The sequence below is a fragment of the Chiroxiphia lanceolata genome, chromosome 24, assembly GCF_009829145.1.
Source record: "Chiroxiphia lanceolata isolate bChiLan1 chromosome 24, bChiLan1.pri, whole genome shotgun sequence".
In the NCBI taxonomy this organism is placed as follows: domain Eukaryota; kingdom Metazoa; phylum Chordata; class Aves; order Passeriformes; family Pipridae; genus Chiroxiphia; species Chiroxiphia lanceolata.
The window spans coordinates 1,999,681-2,022,286 of NC_045660.1; the positions used below are offsets into that span (position 1 = coordinate 1,999,681).

Consider the following 22,606-nt stretch of genomic DNA (forward strand, 5'->3'; position numbering starts at 1 on the left):
CATAGAACGAGATGGTTCGGGAGCTGGACGGGCACGTCCTCAAGTGTGTGAAGGACCAGAACGGGAACCACGTGGTGCAGAAGTGCATTGAGTGTGTGCAGCCTCAGTCCCTGCAGTTCATCATCGATGCCTTTAAGGGCCAGGTGAGTCCTTGCCCAATCCTCACTCCTTGTATTCCTGTTTTTAACAGCCTGAGAGTGGCCGTGACTTGCTGAACTCTTTGGAATTTTAAATCTTAGCAAGTATGGGTTGAAAGGTTGATGCAGCCTCAGGAGGGAGCCCTGAAGCTCCTTGGTCACGTCTGTGTTATCATTTCTGTGCAGATCTGTCCCAGGAAAGCATCCCTGCAAAAGGCTGTTCTTCTGGAACATCAAGTATTTTTGACTGATGGAGGGAAAACAAGTCTCTCCTTAATCCATCTTCCCAGTTAGCAGTGTTGTGCTGCCTGTAGCAAACTTTCCTTATGATCCCTGTCTGCGAGGGTGGGATTAGGAGGAATTCTGATTCCCAAGGGCCTCAGACCAGAGGAAAAATTCGAGTTTCATCTAGGAAAGGGCAATTGTGCCTGATTGGGATGGGTTTTATATTGCTGCACTCTCCTGAATCGATACCAGTTGTGTAGCTGGCTTTGCTCTGCCTGCAGTCAGCTCATCTCCCGTTCCAGGAGTGCTGCTTTGGGTGTTCTCAACCTCAGCTTAATTGGCTTTGCAGGGGGACTTTGAAGTATTGAGGGATTTGCCCCAGGGATCTGAGGACAGCCAGGGGTTGTTCCAGCAGGAACCAGGAGTTCTTAGTCCTGGCTCAGCTGGGAAGGTGGGAACTTGCTTGGCTGTGTCAAAACAAGCATGATTCTAGCTGGGAACTTGCTCAGCAGATTTGCTGGTTAGAGTTTAGCTTTAGCCCTTCCTTGGGGAGTTTGGGAAGGCAGAAAGTTGGTGGCACTGACATTTCCTTGACCAACCGTCCCAGTTTCATCTGAACCTTCACATGGAGGATTAAACTTATCACCTCCAGACTATTTTCCTGCACTTAATTGCACTCCAAGCCCTGTTTCCCTGCACAGTTTACTCAAGAATTATTAAAAATGTTCAAGCTGTCAATTTAACTTCAGTGCTCGGATTTGCTGCTGTTGTTAATTTGGGGCAACCAAACAGGACTTTGTGCTTGAGACAGAAAACTGAGCAGCAATAACCCAACGTGTCATGTTCTTACCCACAGATTTGCTAATCCTTTAGAAATGAGATAGATGCTTTGTTGTCACTTCTCCTAAGCACTGTTAAGGCTTTTAAACAAATCCAAACAGTTGAAAATCCTTTGCTGGGCGTTTTTAACTTTTCTGGCTGATAGCATTTCTTACATAGCTCAAAACTTGGGTTGGAATTATTCCTCTGGAACAGAGCTCCTAATAATGCCTGGTTGCCCCAGCGTTCTTTTATTAATCAAGAGGCTTTACCACTGGTTTTCCTGTTCCACGGGTGGGGAAGCAGAAGCACAAGGAGGGATGGGGTGTGATCACCTGGCAGTGGGGAACAGCTGTTTCCAGTTGCATTGGATGTGTCTGGAGCTGGCCAGGAAAAACTCTGGGAGGTTTCTGGGATTCCCAGGGACTAACAGAGGTGTTGGTGCCTGTGCTCTGTCCCTGCTGGCCCCAGGTGTTCGCGTTGTCCACACACCCCTACGGCTGCCGCGTGATCCAGAGGATCCTGGAGCACTGTCTTCCCGAGCAGACCCTGCCCATCCTGGAGGAGCTTCACCAACACACCGAGCAGCTGGTGCAGGTGGGTGTGGGAAGGGGGATGCAGGTGCTGGGAGGTGTTTCTGGGTCTCTGCTTTTCGCTGGGAAAGCTCCTGCGGCCTGTGTGGGGCTGTGGGATTCCCTCCCCAGGAGGAATGGGAAGGAGCAGAGGAAGCAGGAATTGGTCAGCACTGGCTGCTTTGGTCGTGTGCACATGTCCATGGGGTACCAGAAGTGTAGTGACCTTCCTCTTTGGGATGGATCCCAGGTGGAAACATGTCCTGGTGCTGCCTTCCAGGAGTCACAGTGCAAGTGAGAGCTGAAAGGAGCCTGTGCCAAGAGCTGATTATTCCCAGGAAAAGGAAGTGTCAAGTAATTGTTCTTAAAATGAGTTGGTTTTATGCACACCCCCTTCCTGGCTGCCTTTCCTCTCCCTTGCAGTCCTTCTGAGAACCTGGTTTAGCAGGATTTTACATGGATTCTGCTATTGGGGCACAATGGACTGAGCAAATCCAGCAAACAAAGCCTGTCCTCTGTGCTCAGGATTTGGGAAGTGGGAAGAGGTTGGACATGGATTTGAGGCATCAGGCCATTTCTGGGATTGTGAACTGCAATATTTATATCCTGGGATCTGAATATCCCCAAATTCAGAACATGAATATTCTTAAGGACAGTGTCCTGTGGCACAGCCCTCCAGACACATGATTTGATAAATTTGAACCTGGAGAAAGGGAAGAAAACTGGGAATAAGCAGAATATTGACATTTCCCGTGGAAGAACATTGTTTTGAGTTTTACAGTCGATACAATTGCTACAGAAATGCAGCATTTTTCACTCTAGAATGGATTTAGAATTTGGAATGCACGTTTTTGTGGGAGCAGAAAGTATTGAGATGATTTGCACAGTAGATATTTCAATTAGTTTTTAGTTGAAGTCTGTAACTCTGATTGCACATTGGGAGCTGGTTTGCTGTGAATGGTTCCTGTCCACCTTTTGTCACACACTTCTGCTGTCTCTCAAACAGGATCAGTATGGGAACTATGTTATCCAGCATGTGCTAGAACATGGTCGGCCCGAGGATAAGAGCAAGATTGTAGCAGAAATTAGAGGCAACGTGCTCGTGTTGAGTCAACATAAATTTGCTAGGTATGAATTCCTTCCTTAAAGCCTCCAGCCCTCTGGAAGCATGGACACAAGAGTTAGGGGTGGGTTGTAGGGAGGTGAAATAGGTGAAAAGAACTTTTTGCTTAATAAAAAAATGTTATTTATAACTGTTATAACCTCGGGTGCATCAGCAAGGTAAGTCTTGGAGTAATAAAGGGGGATGTAAATGTGGAAGTATAGCTCTGATCCAAGCTCCTGAACTTGGCCAGGAGTTCCTGTGTGTTTTATTTTGGTGGATTTTAAGTGGTGACTGTCCCTTGATAATACCATGCCCTCAGAGCATTTCACTGCCCCGGAACACTGCGAAGGGAGTTTGAGAAATCAGTGTCACAACAATTCTTTTTCATCCCACTTTTCACAGAAGAATTTGTGTTCACAGCATCATTTCCCAGCATTTTGATGTGCTGAGCCTTGCAGTCCCTTTTGGGGTGTGCACTGGGATTCCCTCTCAGCATTCCCAGTTTTGACTCCAAGTGCTGCAGAGCTGCATGTGGGTAAAGCAAAACCCAGGTGCCTTTGTGGCTGTGAGGACAAAGCAACACTTCCCACCTGTGTAAATTCCTGCTGGATGTGCTCCAGCCATGGAACATGAAGGCTGAGCTCTTCAAAGGCTCGGTATTCCCCCCTTCTGTGATGAGTAAAATAGTGCTTCAGTACCTGGGGACACGAGGGAGGTGTAACATTAATGAGATTTAGGAGAGCGTGGTCTTCACGTTGTTATTTCAGGTTCTTCCTCCCTGACTTGCCTTGCTCTTTTTTCCTCAACTCCTTTTTTCCAGATGGAGCATTAATTAGTGTGGGATGTCCCCTGAGCTGAGCAAACCACTGATAGTTCTGTGAGTCAGGCAGGGATGTGGAAGATGAGACCAGCACATGCCTTGGTCCCCTTTCATGTATCCTACTTAACTTGGCTCTCCGGAGAGCAGAGACGAGTCATTAATATATTCAGGAATTCTGGAAATTCTCTGCCTTTGCTGAGATTTTTCGTTCCTGAATAAGCATTTCCCTGTTGTTCTAACCTTGGATCTCCATTCCCATCGTGTCCCAGTACAGAGAAAAGCAAACAAAATAACTCCTTCTAGAGCCTGATGCTAAAAACACGCCAAGGCTGTGAGTTTGATCCCCGTGTGGCCCATGTACTTCAGAGCTGGACTCTGATCCTTCTGGGTCCCTTCCAGTATCCTTCAGAATATTCTGTGGTTCTCTGATGGACAAGCTGTGAGAACAGGCACTGATCTCATACAGCATTGTTGCAGAACTGCACAGATTTGGGTGAAACAGAACCTGAACCGGTCCATTTCCCAAATTCCCTCACAGATTCCAAGTTCCTCTCTCCTGTTTCACCTCACTGAGCTCTACCAGCACCTTCCTCTGTCCCAAATGACCTGCCCTTGCTGGCAGCTTGAGAGATCTCCCTGGGGTTGGCTGGAAAGCCCTGGATTCTTGTTGTGTCATTGTGGTGGAGAAGAATGGACTCGATGGGCCATTCCCTTAAGAGCTGGACTTGATGATCCTTGTGGGTCCTTTCCAACTCAGAATATCCTGTGATTCTGTGACTCTCTGATGGACACACTTTGAGAACAGACACTGATCATTGTAGAAGTCACCCAAATTCGGGTGAAATAAACCCTGAACTGGTCCATTTCCCAAATTCCCTCTTGGATCCCAAGCTCTGCTCTCTATTTCACATTGCTGAACTCCACCACCACCTCCACGTGTCCCAAATGAGGGACAGCATAAGAGATGGCACCTGCACTGGCAGCGTGACAGATCTCCTTGGGGTTGGTTGGCTGGGAAGGCCGGGGGAGCTCCTGGCTCACGGGTCCTCCTGCTGTGTCGTTGCAGTAACGTGGTGGAGAAGTGTGTGACGCACGCGTCGCGCACGGAGCGGGCCATGCTGATCGACGAGGTGTGCACCATGAACGACGGCCCCCACAGTGCCTTATACACCATGATGAAGGATCAATATGCCAACTACGTGGTGCAGAAGATGATCGATGTGGCAGAGCCGGCCCAGAGGAAGATTGTCATGCACAAGGTGAGCGGGTGCCGGGGGTTGATGAGGAGGCGAAGCTCGTCACTGTCGCGGTGGGTGAGGAGAGAGAAGGAGGCTGAGGATTGGTTTGGGATGAGCTGCCTGGTGCCAGAGGGGGTTGAGTTGGGTATTTCAGGAGCAGCTGGAATGTGAAGGTTATAGAACAGGTTGGAAAGCTCATCTCGTTCCCAACCCCCTGCCATGGACAGGGACACCTTCTGCTAGCCCAGGTTGCTCCATCCTGGGCTAGCGGCACTTCAGGGATCCAGGGGCAGCCACAACTTCTCGGGGCAACCTGGGCCAGGGCCTCCCCACCCTCACAGCCAACAATTCCTTCCCAATATCCCACCTATCCCTGCCCTCTGGCAGTGGGAAGCCATTCCCTGGGTCCTGTCCCTCCATCCCTTGTCCCCAGTCCCTCTCCAGCTCTCCTGGAGCCCCTTTAGGCCCTGGAAAGGGCTCTTAGGGTTCCCTGGAGCCTTCTCTTCTCCAGGTGAACACTCCCAGCCTGACTCCAGAGCAGAGGGGCTCCAGCCCTGGAGTATCTCTGTGGCCTCTTCTGGACTCTGTCCAGCAGCTCCATGTCCTTCAGATGTTGGGTGCTGATGGAAAAATTTCTCCCCAACATCCCATCTAACCCTGCCCTCAGTGTGAAGCCATTCCTCTTTGTTCTGTCACTCCATACCATTGTCCAAAGTCCCCCTCCAGCTTTCTGGAGGGGTAACAAAATGCCATTTGGCCTTACATCCAGCTGGCTGCCCCCAGCAGTCCCTGTGCCCCTCTGCCCCAGCCCTGCCCTGGCAGCACACCCTGCTCAGCCCCCAGCACTGGTGGCAGGGCCCTGGCGGGTCCCCGGGCTCTGGCAATGACGACACTCTTGCCCTCTCTGAGCAGCTGTGGCTGATGAGAGCAGTTCTAGTGCTCTGTGGGGCTGAGCCAGAGCTGCCCAGCCCCGCTGGCCCCGGCCCTGTGGGCTGCCAGCCCTGCCTGTGCCAGTGTCCCTTCGGGAGGGCTGTGGGGTGACACCGCTGCCCCTGCGAGCCCACCCCACCAACCAGATCCTCTGCTGGGCACTTGGAAATGGGTTTAGATGGGAAACTTGACAGAATCCCGGAGTCCTTGAGGTTGGAAAAGCCCTCCCAGCCCATGGAGTCCCCCCTGTGCCCAGTCCCCACCTTGTCCCCCAGCCCAGAGCACTGAGTGCCACAGCCAGGCCTTCCTGGGACACCTCCAGGGCTGGGGACTCCAAACCTCCCTGGGCAGCCCCTTCCAGCCTGACCACCCCCTCCATGAGGAAGTTCCTCCTGATGTCCAAAACTTGTATGGTTTAGCATTATACTGCAATGTTTGAATGCAGAACCATCCCAAAACCTCATATTTGTCAAAAATGAAGTGATTTTGGAATGAAATCTCCCTTTCTGCCCGTCCTGCCCCAAGGGCTGTTTGCCTGTTGTCCCAAGGGCAGGGAGCTCTGAAATCAGGGCATGTCTTCATTTTTCCCTGCTGTGAAAGGTCACATTTGCAGGGCTTTGTAATTGCAATGAATGGAAAATAAGAGGCTTTAATTGGGTGGTAGAACTGAGGTTATTTTCTTCGGGGACAAGTTTTGGGGTGTGTCCCTTGATGAAAAACCCCAGTTCCATCCAGAGCTCTTAATAGAAATGAAATCCTGTCTGACACTGACTTGGAAAACCCCCTGCTCATTGATTTATTTTTAAGAGGAACTGTGAATAGTGTCAGTTATTGAAATCCTAACGAAGAATTTTTCTTACTATATTTAAGAATCCTTGAGTAAAACAGACCAAGTGGATTTTCTATAAATAGTGGGAATTAGTGTGAGTGAGCTGGTTTTACTTCCACGAGGCAGTTGTTCAGTAGATTAATCAACATAAACAGCTGAAATAATCTTCAGGAAGGTTAATTCTTACATTTAGGAATCACTCAGAGTAGTTCTTTTAGACTAAAATCTGGTTTAGTCCTGAAGAAATGCTGAAGATAATTAAATGAGGATGTCTGGCAAGGGATACACCCAATTTAACTGCAGCAGAAGGGCCTGTAGCTCTGCTAATCTGTAATAGAGAGCTGTGTGTTAAAATAATATACAAATTATCATTACTGATGTTACTTTCTTTTTCCTGTCAAGCAAAGTCTTTTGAATCAAATGCAAATTAGATTATCAGTGGGGCTGTCAAAAATAGCACTGGGTTGACAGCTAAATAGGGCTGAGTGAATATGAAGATTTGAGCTGTGATATCAGGCTGAAGGAAAGTCTGGGAAAGTGGAGCTTGTGCACTGTGGGAATTGCTGTGGATTGGGAATGTAGGTGTTGTACAAACAGCACTTAGTGTGGGGTTTAAAGAGGGCAATTTGTTGGAAAAAATAGAATTGGAAAGTAATTTTAACGGTTCCGTCAGTAAAGGAAAAGAAAGTCTCGGGAATGAAGGTGAACAAAGAAGGGATTGTTGGACCTGGGGAGCTTCACTGCTCCTTTTCCTCAGCACAGCCACCAGACCTTGGGAATGGGGTGTGGGGAGCCAAGGCATGGACTGATGGTTGTTGGGAGGTGGATCCTGGAGGTGGAACAGGAATTTAAAGGGCTGGAGGCTGAGCTGCTGACAGAGGATAAGTTTGGGATGAGTTTCCCATGGGAGGGTGATGGTCAGTGGTGGGGATCTGTCCACCTATGGAGCAGGGAATTGCTGTCCATCAGGCCTGGCTATTCCCTCATCCCGGCTGCAGCTCCCATTTGGAGAGAAGGAAGTCAGGATAATGAAATCCTGGAATGGTTTGGGTTGGAAGGGACCTCAGAGCTCATCCAGTCCCACCCCCTCCATGGGCAGGGACACCTTCCACCAGCCCAGGTTGCTCCAACCTGGACTTGGACACTTCCAGGGATGGGGCAGCCACAGCTTCTCTGGGCAACCTGTGCCAGGGCCTCCCCACCCTCCCAGGGAAGGATTTCTCCCCAGTATCCCACCTAACCCTCCTTCAGTGTGAAACCACTACATTTAAATCTGTGTTGCCACCTGCTCAACCAGGTGAAAAATCCCACCCGTGAGTTCTGGATGATTCCCTCCATTCCCAGGAACTGTGTGATGACAGCAAAGGGTGCTTTGCTATCCAGTGACAGGACCTGAGGGAGCTGTGTCAGGGCAGGCTCAGGTTGGATCTCAGGCAAAGGTTCTTCCCCCAGAGGCTGGTTGGGCACTGCCCAGGCTCCCCAGGGCAGTGGGCACAGCCCCAAGGCTGCCAGAGCTGCAGGAGGGTTTGGACAACGTTCCCAGGGCCAGGGTGGGATTGTTGGGGTGTCTGTGCAGGGCCAGGGGTTGGATGGATGATCCTTGGGGGTTCCAGCTCTGGATATTCTCTGATCCTGTGACATCTCAGATGGTTTTGCCGCTCTGGCAGGACCCGGAGCTCTCCAGGGACGGACCTCCCGTGACACAGGTCCCTAAATCCCACTTTTTTGTGCTTTTCCCCTCCCAGATCCGGCCCCACATCGCGACCCTGCGCAAATACACCTACGGCAAACACATCCTGGCCAAGCTGGAGAAGTACTACATGAAGAACGGGGTGGACCTGGGGCCCATCTGTGGCCCCCCCAACGGCATCATCTGAGGGGGCCCCAGCAGAGCCCCCCCCGGCCCCCACAACCAGCAACCACCAACACCCCAACTCACACTCAAGAGCCACCTCGACGGTTGCTAAAAAAAAACAAACTATAAAAGAAAAAAAAAAAAAAACAAACAAAAAAAAACAACAAAGAAAAGCAAAGCCTTTGTAAATTTCTTTAATTTTATTATGCATAACATGTACTAATTATTTTTTTTAATTAACTAATTGCCCTGCTGTTTTACTGGTGTATAGAATACTTGTACATAGGTCTCAGATGTACATGGAAGGCCACATTTTTTTTTTTTTTTGTTCACTGTTGTATCTATATTCCAAATGTGGAAACTTTCAGGGTGGTTGGTTTGAAGAAAACAAACGGGGAAAAAAAAAAAGAAACAAACAAACCCTTTTTAATTCATCTGCCTCACGGGCAAACGTTTTGCAAACACTTCTTTGGTTTTAATTTTTTTTTCCTTTTAGGCAAAAATCAGGCAGAAGTTTGAATTTCAGTTCAACGACCCGACGCATTTTTAACTAAAAAGAACAAAAATTCAGCTTAAAGCTTGGGTTTTAAAAAAAAAAAAAACAAACAAAACACACACAAACCAAGAAAGGAAATTCAGTTTTTAAAACTTTTTAATTGCTTTCTTTCCGATGTTTTTATTTTATTGGTGAGTATAACATGCTGAAGGAGGAGGGAGCTTAGCTGGCGTTTTGGGGGAGAAAACACCCAGAGGTTTTAAAAGTGGGGGGTGGGGGTACCTGTTTACTGCCTCCTCTGGTCTGTTCACCTGGAGAGACACAAAATTTGATTATTTAGCATGAGGAAAAAAAAAAACAAGAAAAAAAAACAAAAATCCAACTCGGCTTTGGTCTTGCTTCTATAAATATATAGTGTATACTTGGTGTAGACTTTACATATATAAAAATTTGTAGTATTTTCTTGTTTTGATGTCTGATCTGTATCTATAATGTACCCTAGTAGTGGAACATACTTCTGACTGTACAATTGTACATTTGTAAACCTCTGTAATGTAAATGTGGAGAAGTTTGAATCGACATAAAAACCTGTTTTTTGGTAAGAAAACAAAAAAAAAAGAATTAGCAAAACCTGTGCATTTCAGTGTATATTCACACCTTTTATGGTCGTAGCATATAGTGTTGTATATTGTAAATTGTAATTTCAACCAGAAGTAAATTTTTTCTTTTGAAGGAAATGTTCTCTTTATACAGCCTAGTTAATGTTTAAAAAAAAAAGAAAGAAAAATAAATGCTTGGTTTTATTTGTCACCTAGTTGAACGGTAGCGATCCTTTCTAAATGTTCTACAAAACTGATTCAGTTCCAAATAGTGTTTTTTTGACTCTTACAAAGTAATGTTTTGCTTATTTTGTGACAGTAAGAAACAAAAAAGTGCAAAAGTACAGCCCCCCCCCCAGTTTTCCTTACAATCAGAGTCCCTTTTCACCTTGTAAAGTGTGAATCACCTCCCCTTTTTGTACAGAAGATGAACTGTATTTTGCATTTTGTCTACTTGTAAGTGAATGTAACATACTGTCAATTTTCCTTGTTTGAATATAGAATTGTAACACTACACGGTGTACATTTACAGAGCCTTGTGTATATTTCCAATGAACTTTTTTGCAAGCACACTTGTAACCATATGTGTATAATTAACAAACCTGTGTATGCTTATGCCTGGGCGACTATTTTTTGTAACTCTTGTGTAGATTGTCTCTAAACAACGTGTGATCTTTATTTTGAAAAATACAGAACTTTGGAATCTGGCTTTGGCTCTAAGGAAAGGTTTGATTGGAGTTGGCAGATTCCTCTGATCCCTCTGTGAGCGCAGGGACAGCAGCCAGGGAACGGCTGGAGCTGTGTCAGGGCAGGCTCAGGTTGGATCTCAGGCAAAGGTTCTTCCCCCAGAGGCTGGTTGGGCACTGCCCAGGCTCCCCAGGGCACGTGGATGGAGCTGCATCCCCGACAGGGGAGGGGGGATTCTGCCCCTCTGCCCCCTCAGGTGAGACCCCCTGCAGAGCTGCCCCAGCCCTGGGAACAACAGCACAAGGACGTGGAGCTGCTGGAGAGAGTCCAGAGGAGGCCCCAGAGATGCTCCAGGGCTGGAGCCCCTCTGCTCTGGAGCCAGGCTGGGAGAGCTGGGGGGGTTCACCTGGAGGAGAGAAGGCTCCAGGGAGAGCTGAGAGCCCCTTGCAGGGCCTAAAGGGGCTCCAGGAGAGCTGGAGAGGGACTGGGGACAAGGGATGGAGGGACAGGACACAGGGAATGGCTTCCCACTGCCAGAGGGCAGGGAGAGATGGGATACTGGGAAAGAGTTCTTTCCTGTGAGGGTGGGGAGGCCCTGGCCCAGGTTGCCCAGAGAAGCTGTGGCTGCCCCTGGATCCCTGGAAGTGTCCAAGGCCAGGCTGGATGGAGCCTGGAGCAACCTGGGCTAGTGGAAGGTGTCCCTGCACACGGCAGGAGGTGGCACTGGATGGGCTTTAAGGTCCCTTCCAACCCAAACCAGCCTGAGATTCTGTGAGAATCCAGAGCAACCACAAACCCATCACTGCTTCCCACCGTGTCCATCCCTCCCTCTGGGGCCTGGGATTTGGAGGAGGCCACACAAACTTGTAGCACCTTCAGCCTCCTCCTCCGGCAGCAAGTTGGAAGTGAACATCCCCTGAGTGTTCCTTGGCCTTTCCAAGCCCAGCAGCTCTTGCAGGAAGGGGCAGGGAATGCCTTTCCCTGGGACTTCCAGTCTTCTCCTCTTGGTTTCTTTGCTGCTTTTGTCCTCCTGCCCTCTGTGCAGGCTGGGCTTGGTGGTTCACAGAGCTGATGGTTCATCCCCTGCTGCCCAGGTGATGTCCTGATATCCTTTATTCCCCTAATTCCCTGTCTTGGGGAAGCTCCAGCTCTGCATTTCATCCCGTGTGAACAGAGCCCCCAAAACTGGTCTTTCTTTCCCACCAGTTTTCCCCCATTTTCAGCATCCAGGACCATCCCTGTCCCTGTGCTGCACTTGGGCGGCTGCTGGACCTAAAAACCCTTTTCCAGAGGGTCTGTTTGGGGAATCCCAGTGAGTCTGAGCACTTGTACAAACAGGGTGACACGTGGCCAACGGATGGAGGGGAAGAAGCTTCTCATTTCACCAGGAATTACTTATTTTGGCTCAGTGCATGGAAATGTTTGATTTTGGAGTGTTTGCACTGTGCTGACCCTTCCCACGGTCCCACCCTCAGCAGGGCCCAGCACCCTGTGACCCCACACTGGGATTAGTCTGTTCCCACCCCTGAGGTTAAATTCAGCAAGAGCTGATTTGGGCTTTGACACCATTTCTGCCCAAGGTTTGAAGCCAAACTGTGATCCAGCATCAACCCCTGAGCCACCAAGTTCATGGGCACCTGTCTTTTGGGGGTCTCAGAGCTCAGAAGTTCATGGGCACCTGTCTTTTGGGGGTCTCAGAGCTCAGAAGTTCATGGGCACCTGTCTTTTGGGGGTCTCAGAGCTCAGCCAGCAGCAGCCTGGCTGAGGATTTGGGGAGGAATATGATGAAACCAAGGGTTATAAATTTATTTTTTCAAGTCTAATTCAGCACTGAGTGTTTACCTCGGGTGTGAGGCTGGAGAGCCAGGTGAGTCTGCCCAGGGTCCATGTTTCTCCCCCCAGACCCACTGGGGGTTTGGGGATAGCCCTGGGCACCCTTCCCTCCTGCAGAGGTGTTGGAATGGGATCAGCTCTCATCCAGAACTTTGGACTCCTGCTCCGTGCCTGGCCTGGGAGGGAGGGTGTGGCAGCAGTGCCAGAGCATGTACATGGTTGGGGGTGAGCCTGGGCACCCCTGTGGCCCTGATGGGGTTACAGAGGGGACACGGCCTGGGAAGGACACGGCTGGGTCACTCAGTGCTTTGGTTACTGCTGGACATGGCAGTAACAGTGCTGGAGAAGGGATGTGAAGGGATCCGTCACCTGAGCCATGACACATCACATCAGCCAGGGGCCATCCTGTGAGCCAGGATCCATTAAAACTGCCAGGATCCACCACTGCTGCCAGGATCCACCACATCACCAACGATCCATCACTGCAGCCGGGATCCATTAAAACTCCCAGGATCCACCACTGCAGCCGGGATCCACCACATCACCAATGATCCACCACTGCATCCAGGATCCACCACATCACCAATGATCCATCACTGCAGCCGGGATCCACCACATCACCAATGATCCACCACTGCAGCCAGGATCCACCACATCACCAATGATCCATCCCATCCAGTGGCTTCCACTGCTTCAGCCGGGATCCATCGTGATCCCGGGATCCACCGCACCGGCTGGGATGCATCTCATCCACCAGAACACCCAGGATCCATCCCATCGCCCGGGATCCACCACATAAACCGGGACCCACCATATAAAGCAGGATCCGCCCCGTCAGCCCGGGTCCATCGCCACACCCCGGGCCCATCCTCCCATCTGAGCTCGGCGGGGACAAGGACCCGGCGGCATCGCCCCCGCCCCCCCCCCCCCCAGTTCCTCCCGTGGGTCCCCTCCAAACCCCCCCACCAGTCTGCAGGGGCCACCCAGGGGCCACCCCCGGGGTGACAACCGCGGGACCCCCGTCCCGGTCCCTGCAGGGGTGGCCGCGGCCACGGCGGGGCGGTGCAGCCCCAGCAACGCGCCCGCACCGGCTCCGCCGGCCCCGCTCGGGGACCCCCCGGCACCGGGGACCCCCTGCCTTGGGACAACCACCTCGACCTGGGACCCCACTGCCCCCGGACCCCTCTACCTCGGACCCCCCATGCCCCGGGACCCCCCCCATCCTGGGACACTTCTCCGGCCTCGGGGAGCCCCCGAAGGGCCCAATCCCCCTCGGGGAACCCCGCGGGCTCGGGACACCCCCCCGGACCCGCGTATCCCCCCTGCTCCAGGAATCCCCCCGCATCGGGACTCTCGTTGTCTCTGGGTCCCTCACTGCCTCTGGAACCCCCCATTCGGCCCGGGTGCCCCCCATATCCCAGAGACACCTCCTTCCCCAGGACCCCCCCCTCTATCCCCGACGCCCCCATTGCCCCAGGGACGACCCCCCTGCCCTGGGACCCATCCCTGCCCTGTGACCCCCCACTGCCCCCGGGACTCCCAGTGCTCCAGGACCCTCCCAGGCCCAGGATCCATCCCCGCATCAGGGACACCCCCCGCTCCAGGACCCCCCCATTGCCCAAGGGACCCCCCCCTGCTCTGGGCCCCTCCTGCTTCGGGACCGCCTCCCAAGCCGGGTCCCCCAATTGCCCCAGGGACCCCCTCTGCTCCAGAGACGCCCCCTGCCCAAGCCCCCCCAATGTCCCAGGGACCACCCCCCTGCCCAGGACCCCCCTGCCACTGCCCTGAGACCCCCCCCGCTCAGGACCCCCGACTGCCCCGGGGGTGCCCCCCCTTCTCTGGGACCCCACGATGTCCCAGGGACACCCCCTACCCCGGGGACACATCCCCTCCTTTCCCCGGGTTTTGTCTCCCCCCCCCCCCCCCCCCTCACGTCTCGTTGCTGTTATTTATACACGTTAAAAAAATAAATTAATTAATTTGGATCCTGCTAATTACAGAGCAATTAAAATCGAGTCAAGTGACTCAGGTGAGGGTCCCCCAGACCCCCCTTGATGATTCCCACCCCTGTGGAGGGCGTTGCTCTGAGTTTCTGATCTGAGGGGCAGGGGGAGGATGCTCAGGCAGGGGGGTGGGTGGGAGGGCCATGTCCCCCCCTCCCCCTGGTCTGGGGTTCAGCTCCATTTTTTATTGGATTTGGCTGATTCACCCTCCTTCACCCCAGTAACTCCCCCTGTCCCCCCTTGGCCCCCTCCCAGGCTGTATTTTGGAGGCAGACGAGGGGGTTTATGAGACTCTTTTTAGGCCTTTCACAGGGAAACAAGGAATTCCACGTGTGTGAGAAACAGCTGGTTCCCATCCCATCCATCTGTTCCCAGCTCACCCACAGCCACCCCTGCCAGGGCCCATCGGGGTGACCAGACCCCCAAACTCAGAGCAAAGTCACCCCAGGGTCACCCAGGAGCTCCTTGGAAGTCACTGTCACAACAGGACACAGCCCTGTCCCCTGATCCCACTGTTACCCCGAGTTTTTTGAAAGGGGGAACTGAGGCACAGTGCTGGGGCTGGGGTGAGCTGCTGGGATGAGTTCCAGAATGCCTGGAGGTTTTCCTCCTGCTGGGTTGTACCCCTGGGGTGTCTCCAGCCCCAGAATCCGCCCAGGGGTGACCAAGAGCCCCACAGAAGTGAGAGGGGTCAGATCCTCCGCTTCCCCTGGTTCCTCTCCATCATTTACCCTGAGGTGCCTCATCTGTCTCTGTCCCAGGATCCCCCCATCTGCCCCTGCCCCCTGATTCCACCTCCCCCATATCCCTCTGAGCCCCCCCATCTCCCCCTGGCCCCCCCAGCTGCCCCTGAGTCCTTCTGTTTCCTCAGCTCCACCCCCTCTACCCCTGTGTCCCCTTAATCTGCCCCAGGTCTCACCACTGGGTCCCCCATCTGTCCCAGTCCCCCCCACCTGCCCTCACCCTCCTCCCATCTACTCCTGGGTACCCCCAGCTGCCCCTCACGCACTCCCATCTACCCCTGGATCCCTCTCAGTTTGCCCCAGAGCCCTCCTTGACCCACCCCAGTGTATCCCACCTACCCCTGGGTCCCCCTAATCTGCCCCAGATTCCCCTCATATGTACCCCAGGCTCCCCCTCATTTACCCCAGGGTCCCCCCACAGGCCCCCAGACCCTCCTGTCCACCACTGAATCCCCCCCAGTTTGCCCCAGAGCCCTGCTTTACTTCCCCCCATGCATCCCAACTACCTCTGCTTCCTTCATCTGCCCCAGATCCCTTCCCATGCATACCCCAGGGTTCCCCCAATCTGCCCCAGACCCCTCTATCTGTCCCAGGTCCCCCCCAGTCTGCCCCACACCCCTCTATATACCACTGGGACCCCCCCTCCATCTACCCCCGGGCCCCCCCAGTCTGTCCCAGTCGCCTCCATATATCCCCCATGCTCTCCCCCATCTACCCCAGCATCCCCCTAATCTGCCCCAGACCCCCCGGATGCCCCCCAGGCTCCCCCTCAATCTACCCCGGACCCTCCCGTTTCTCCAAGACCCCTCCATATGTCCCCCAGACACACCCTCCATCTACCCCGGGGCCCCCCCCAGTCTGTCCCAGTCCCCTCCATATGTCTCCCGTGCTCTCCTCCATGTACCCCAGATCCCCCAATCTGCTTCAGACCCCCCACATACCCCCCCAGACTCCCCCCCCCATCTACCCCACACCTCCCGGAAGCCCCCCCGGCTCCTCCGCCGTTTCTCCCAGGGTCCCCCCAATCCGCCCCACTCTCCCCTGTGACCCTCAGACCCCCTCCATCTACCCCAGACCCCCCCAACCTCCCCCAGACCCCTCGCCCCCCCCCCCCCAGGATGCTCCCCTCGTTCTCCCCGCGCTCCCCCCGCGCCACGGCCGTGTCGGGGCGGTGACACCGGGCGGGAGGTGACACGGGGGGTGGCCCCCCCCGTCCTCCCCTCCCCTCCCCGGGCCGGGGGGCGGCGCGGCGGCGGCGGCGGAGACGGACCCGCACCCACCGCCCGCACCCACCGCCCGCCTCCCGCGGGCGGCGGCAACAAAGGCCCTTCCCCGCCCCCGCCGCCGCCTCCCGCCGCCTCCCGCCGCCGCCGCCACCGTCCTTGCGGCAGGAAGATGCCCGGGGAGGTGCCGCCGCCGGCGCCCCGGGGGCTGCGGAGCCTCCCGGTGCCGCTCCTGCTCCTGCTGCTGCTGCTCAGCGCCCGCACCGCGCTGGTGAGTGCGGGGGCACCGGCGGGGAGGGGGCGAGGGGGCACCGGGAGAGGGGGCATCGGCACCGGGAGGGGGTCGGAGGGGGGATTGGCAGCGGCACCGGGAGGGGGGTGAGGCGGGATCGACACCGGCACCGATCGGGCGGGGGGCACCGGGCGGGGGACGAGGGGGCAGCGGGGATCGCAGCGGGAGGGGGGTGGGATGGGAGCGGGATCGGCACCGGGAGAGGGTCAGAGGGGATCGGCGCTGGCTCCGGGAGAGGGATGAGGTGGGATTGGCACCGGCACCGAGAGGGGGTCGAGGGGGCACCGGCACCGGACGAGGGAATCGGCACCGGCACCGGGCGGAGGGCGAGGGGGGCTTGGCATCGGCCCCGGGAGCGGGGTGAGGTGGGATCGGCCCCCAGCGAGGGAGGGGGCGCGACCGGCACCGCACGGGGGTCAACGGGAATCGGCACCGGGAGTGAAACCGGGAGGGGAGCGGCCCCGGCACCGGGCGGGGGCTCAGCGGGGACCGGCACCGGCATCGTGTGTGCATCGGGACCGGCAGGAAAAGGGGGGTGTGGAGTGGGACCGGCATCGTGCACGGGCTGGCACCGGGAGCTGGGAGCGGCATCGGTACCGAGCGGGCATCGGCAGCGGACGGGGGGCACCGGGCTGGGGGCGTGGGGGGACCGGCACCGTGCGGGGGGGACCGGCACCGTGCGGGGTCTGGCAGCGGCACATGAGGGTGGAAGGAGGGGGCGGCACCCGCCCTGGCACCCACACCCGCCGTGCAGGGGGGTCATGGAGACCGGCACCCGGCTTTGGGGGGCTCCGGGACCCACACCCTGCTGGGGGGGACACCCGGCTCCCGAGGGGCTCCGCTGGCCCCCCCCGCCCCTGCCAGCCCCTCCCTGCCCGCACAACCCCCCCAGACCCCATCGCAGCCCCGGGGGTGTCCCCTCCCGTGCGACCCCCGGGCGGGGCCGGGCGGGGAGGGGGCCGCGGGGGGGGCTGCAGGCAGCTGCCGTTTGAAGGTCGTAGGGAAACACGCCTTAAAAACGCGCCGAGCCCTGGGAGAGGGAGGAAACCCCCTCCTGCTGCTCGGGGGCAGGAGGAGCTGGAGGGGTTTTGCCCCTCCTGCCTCCCCCTCCCCTCTCCATCCCCAGCCCCCGGCGGGGTGGTGGGGGCAGATGCAGCCCTGCCTGCGCAGGCAGCGCCTGGTTTTCCCGGAGAACAGGAGAGGGTTCCATGTGGCCGAAGGAAAAGGCTCTGTGCTTCCTCGTGGCACTTCCAAAATTGTTTCTCCCCACCGACACGCTCCGGCTGGGAGACCCTCCATGGGAGCCACCCTGCCCTGCCTGCACCCTGCCTGCACCCTGCCTGCACCCTGCCTGCACCCTGCCTGCACCCTGCCCGCACCCTGCCCTGCCCTGAGCCGTGTGCTGGAGCATTTTTGGGGGACCAGGGCACTGGTTTTGGGGTGATGCTCTACAGGAAGGACCCTCCTGCAGCCAGAAGATGCTTTTTCCACACAACCTGCCCAGCCCAGGAGAGCGTGGTGGGGAGGAAGGCTGCCTCCTCCTCCTCTTAAAGAGAGGGGAAGAAGTCCCAGGGCCTGGCTCTGCGCTCTACAATAACCCAGAGCTCGTCCCCCTCCTCCTGAGGGTCTGCTTTGAGGGCACCCCTATTTCTGGGTGAGGGGTGTTCCCGGCAGCAGCAATTCCCCTCTGGAATAGAGATACAGCTTCGGTGTTCCCGAGGAAGTTGCTGTGGAGGGGACAGGATACACTCAGCTGACACCTCTGGCAAATCCGCTGGATCCAAGGGCACTTTGTTAAGCCCAGTATTGCCTTTGCTATTGCTCCTGGGAATCCCACACTCTGCTGGCAGCTCCCCCCCATCACTGGGTACCCACGGGGGTGAGAGGTGAGTGTGGCTGTGCTGGGGTCTCCAGCGCCCTTGGTGGGTGTGGGGTCAGCTGTGAGGGTGCTCATTCCTCCCCAGATGAGCTTTTCCCCCTTCCCAGTTTGGGGAATTGGAGTTGCTGGATGTGACACAGGCGGTTGTTGGTGTTTGCTGAGGATGTTTAGGCAGCAGAGGCCACGGGCTTGTTCAGTGCCAGGATGGGATTGGGATGCAACCATGGGCCTGAGGGAATGGAGGAGGCTGCTTTCTCCCCCCTGGATGGGATCAAGGCCTCTCCTCTCCCTTTCCTGAGGCTTTTAAATCATCCGTTATTGTTGGACGAAGACTCGGCTTCTTCCCGGGGGAGCGAGGACTTGGCACAGCTCTGGCACATCCCAGTCACTGCCACAAGAATGGGATGGGGGGTGGATTTGGGGACCCTGCTGCTGTTGCTGCCACAGCCCCACTGCCGGATCCTGGGCCCTGCCAGGGAGCAGAGTTTATTCCCTGTTTGCACTGCAGAGACCGGATGAGCGACTCCAGCTCCGCTGGCCCCGAGCCTGGGAGCTCCCTGGGATGAGCATCTCCCTGTCCCCATCCCGGGGGAGCACAGAGAGACAGAGGGACGGGGCTGCAGCCTCGGCACGGGGACCTGGCTTTGCTGAAGCGTTTCAAAGTGTAACGAGTCTCCCGGGACTCAGCGCTTCCCTTTGATCTCCCGGAGTGTCTGTGATCCCTCGGCTCCGGGCTTGGGGAAGCTGGGATGGATCCCGCTGGGATTGGTCCCTGTAACCCTTTGTGTGCGCCTCTGTGGGAGGCTGTAGGGCAGGGGCTGCCTCTCCTGGTGGGACTCCCGTGCTGGCAGTGGGTTTTCCTGGTAGTGTCACGGCCGGGTTTGGTTTGGGCTGTGATTCCCCAAGGCTGGGAAGCCTACGAGCTCCCCCTGCCCATCCCTGGTCCTGCCTAACCCCCATTTCCTGCCTCATCCCCTTGAAGCTGGACACAGACCACCTTGGGAGAGCACAGGGCACACCCAGGCTGGAGCTGTGCCCGCGGTGGGGGTGAGATCAACCCCTGATCAGACACCCGAGGATCCAAGAGTGGGCTGTTTCCTGGGCTGTTCGGAGAACCGGCTGCTCCCCACCCTGCAGACCCCACACAGGCTGGGGGAATTGCTGCTGCCTCCTCCTCTTCTTCCTCCTCCATGCAGGACCTTGGGTGCTGGGAGCTGAGTGGCATCAGGGGAGCGCTGTGGGGGACAGGGGGGAGCAGGGCAGGGGGCAGGAGAGCCGGCTCTGCTCCCGGGAATTGCCGTGCTGAGGAGCTTTAGGCAGCGAGGGAGGCTGTGGGTGGGGCCGGGGAGGGTGGGCACAGCCAGCCCCGTGTGCCACCCCCTGCCCGGGGTCCCCCAGCCCTCGAGGTGGGCTCAGGGGGCTTTGCCGTGGCCCCAGTGTTGGCCCAGCCCCAGCTTAGGGATCAACTCGTCACCTTAATTACTGAGAGCTTTGAGGAGCTGTAACCTCTGCACAGGTCCTGGCCACTCGTGTCCCTGTCCCTGGGGTGGCTCCAGGGCCAGCCTGGTCCTGCTCTGCTTTCCAGGGCGTTGGGAAGGTGCTTTGGTTTTAGCTCTGGAGTGTGTTTGTGGGGCTCTCTCAGTGAGGGTCACTGTGGAATGACGTCCCTTTCTCCTTACAATGCCTTAAAATCCCCCCTTGGCTCAATCCCGAGGGATAATGAGGAATGCAGAGGTGCCCCCTGGGCCTGCAGAGGATTGGGGTGAAGCCCCCACTGCGCTGCAGAGGATTTGGGGGGGGTTCAGAGTCTCCCACAGCTCCAGGTCCCATCAACACTGACACGAGGGGTTGGGGCTTCACAGGCCCCCCTTGTTCCCACGATGTTTTCCAGGGGTCTGGGCTCAGCAGCTCCCTGGCATCGGGACTGGGGGAGGGGGGTCTTTCCCTTGTGAGGTCTGTGGGTGCTCTGGGGTCAGTCGTGAGGTGTAATGACTTTGCAAGGACTCAGCCTGGCTGCCAGGGGTGGATTTGAACTCCCTGTTGGGAGCTGGGGGAACACAAGGGTTTAATCCAGCCCTGTTCGTAGGGACATCCCAGCTCTCCTGGTCCAGCTGTGCTCAACCTGAAACAGAGACAAGACAAAATAAAATAAAAATTTATCCACGTTAGTTGAAAGTTAGCATGAAATATGACTTTGCAAAATTGTAACCGCTTGCAAATAGAAACCTGCCCAAATTGTGGGCAGTTCAGATAAAGGGGAACTAGCTTACGTATTTAGATAAGGCAGATTTTGTACCAATTCTCCAAGAGTGTATATGATAAATAATTTTTGAAACTTACTCCTTCCAAATGTATAAAAAGCTGTTGTGTTTCTTTTCTCAGTGGACATGCACCCCCTGCATCTCCCAGGCCGTGATAAAAGTGTGCTTTATGTGTTATTTAAGGATTTCTTTGAATCAAACCCACAGCTCCTTCCTCTTTCACAGAGAAACCAAGGAAAAAAAAAATAATTAATTAAAGGGTCCTAGAGCTTCTGAAGGGGCACAGGGTCCTCTGGCCACTGGCACCTTCTGTCTCAGGCTGTGTGTGACATGGGACAAGTGGGAGTTAAGTCCCTGAGTGTCCCTGAGGCTCCTTTTCCCCCTTGGAAGGGTTGGGAGACGCGGCCGCCCCGGGAGACGGGAGCCAGGCCTGGGGAATGCCCAGCCCGGAACGTGAGCCGGATACCAAACCCTGGCAGCTGCTGGCTGGGCAGGCAGCAAGCCCAGCAGGGCCCTGGGAGCCAGGAGCCCTTCTCCTCCTGAGCCTTTAAAATCTCCAAAATAGTCCCAGGTCGGGGCATTAATTCTGTCTCCGAGTGCTTGTCCCTCCCGACATTCCCTGTCCGTCCCATCCTTGCTCCCTGCGTGGCCTGGGGGGTGTGTTTTGCTGCTGTTCTGCTCCTGGATGCACCAACCCGGCACTCAGCACCTCTGCAACCCCGGGGGGAACAGAGATTTGGGGGAAGAACCCCCTTCAGCACGGGGTTTGGCATCTCCTGGGAGCAGCAGTTGATGTGGTCCCTGCATCCCGCAGCGTCCCATGGCATCCCCCCTCCTCCTCATCCTCCCCACCCTGGTTAACACCAGCACCAGGACTCTGAGGAGCTGCTGGAGAAGGATTTCTCCTCCAAAGCTGGTGATGCCATCGAGCCTCTCCCAGGCAGAAAAGGGATGTGCTTCTGTTTCCTCTGTTTTTCTCTATTTTCCACTGTTTTCCTCCATTTTCCTCTGTTTTCCACTGTTTTCCACCCCGGCTCCTGCAGGAGCTGCTGGTCCCTCCCTGGATCCGGTGCCACAGCACGTGTGTGGAGGGAGGAGCAGAGGTTTTTCCCAGCTTTTCCAGCCTGGCTTTTTGCTTTTTCCCCGTTCCCTGGATGTTGTGCTTTATGGAGGGAGGGGGAATATTTGTCATCTCTCCCTCCCCTGGCCGTGCCTGGCTCTCGGGGGGGGAGCAGAGGTGGGAGGCCAGGGGTGGGGTGGAACAGAGAGCTTTTTGTGGCCACACATCCGTCTCTCCCACTTAATTAATTTGACATTTAAGTGTGAGTTTCTCGTGTGAAGCTCCCGAGCGTTCCTTGAGCAACACGTGGGGCAAAGGCCCCCTGTGCATGCCCAGCACTTGGACCAGGGTGGAAGTCAGGGCAGGAGGGAAGGATGTGGCTGGATCCAGGCAGAAGTGGCTCCTGGGGCTGCCAAACTGACCCTGGCTGCAGCACCTGCCCCCCAAACTGCAGCACTGGCCCCCCCCAACCCGTGTGTTTTGGGGTCAGAAAGGAACGGGATTGAACCCGGCGTCGTACGGGTGGCACAGAGATGCTCCTTTGGGCTGCTGGGGAAGTGGAAGTGGTTTTAGAGCTGTTTCTTCCAAAGGCTTTTGGTTAAAAAAGACTCAGAAGGTTAATTCTGGCCCTGGTTTTTAGCCCAGGGGTGGTGATGCACGGAGGGGACAGCAACGATTTGGGGGGATCAGCGATGGGTACCCCTGTGATCCCCACCTGGGAGCGATGCTCCCCCAACCTCACACCCCCTTTTCCAACTCAGCATCCCAGAAGAGGCGATTCCAGCTCTCTCCAGGCTGGATTGGGACGTTCCCTGTGCCCCAGCCCAGACAGAGGCCCGTGTGTGTGTGTGTGTGTGTGTGTGTGTGTGTGTGTGTGTGTGCGTGTGTTTACAACTCTGCCCTCCCTCAGAACAGCTTGGCCACGGCTCAAACTATTTATTTCAAGATAAAAATAACAGCAGCAACCTCAGGGCTGCTGCTTTTTGCACGTCTGATGGCG

The 22,606-nt window shown here is 55.6% G+C and overlaps 2 protein-coding genes and 1 non-coding gene across 10 annotated transcripts in view; all 3 read left to right on the forward strand.

Moving 5' to 3' along the window:
* PUM1 (pumilio RNA binding family member 1) overlaps window positions 1-10,333 on the forward strand; it is an 82,215-nt gene extending 71,882 nt beyond the window's left edge. For all 8 annotated transcript variants that reach the window (XM_032710323.1, XM_032710326.1, XM_032710327.1 and 5 more), the window contains exons 18-22: window positions 6-143; window positions 1,653-1,778; window positions 2,760-2,881; window positions 4,745-4,937; window positions 8,421-10,333. In XM_032710323.1, coding sequence (XP_032566214.1) covers window positions 6-143; window positions 1,653-1,778; window positions 2,760-2,881; window positions 4,745-4,937; window positions 8,421-8,552 — 711 coding nt within the window. In that variant the 3' untranslated portion in view covers window positions 8,553-10,333. The remainder of the gene's footprint in view (window positions 1-5; window positions 144-1,652; window positions 1,779-2,759; window positions 2,882-4,744; window positions 4,938-8,420) is intronic.
* Window positions 5,793-5,875, forward strand: LOC116798163. Its single transcript, XR_004360836.1, has one exon. It is a non-coding gene; the product is annotated as a small nucleolar RNA SNORD103/SNORD85 (small nucleolar RNA).
* A 5,885-nt stretch (window positions 10,334-16,218) lies between the features above and the next one.
* Window positions 16,219-22,606, forward strand: part of SDC3 (syndecan 3) — a 46,148-nt gene continuing 39,760 nt past the window's right edge. The window contains 1 exon segment of the mRNA XM_032710331.1: window positions 16,219-16,385. Within this exon segment, the coding sequence (XP_032566222.1) occupies window positions 16,287-16,385 (99 nt within the window). The 5' untranslated portion in view covers window positions 16,219-16,286.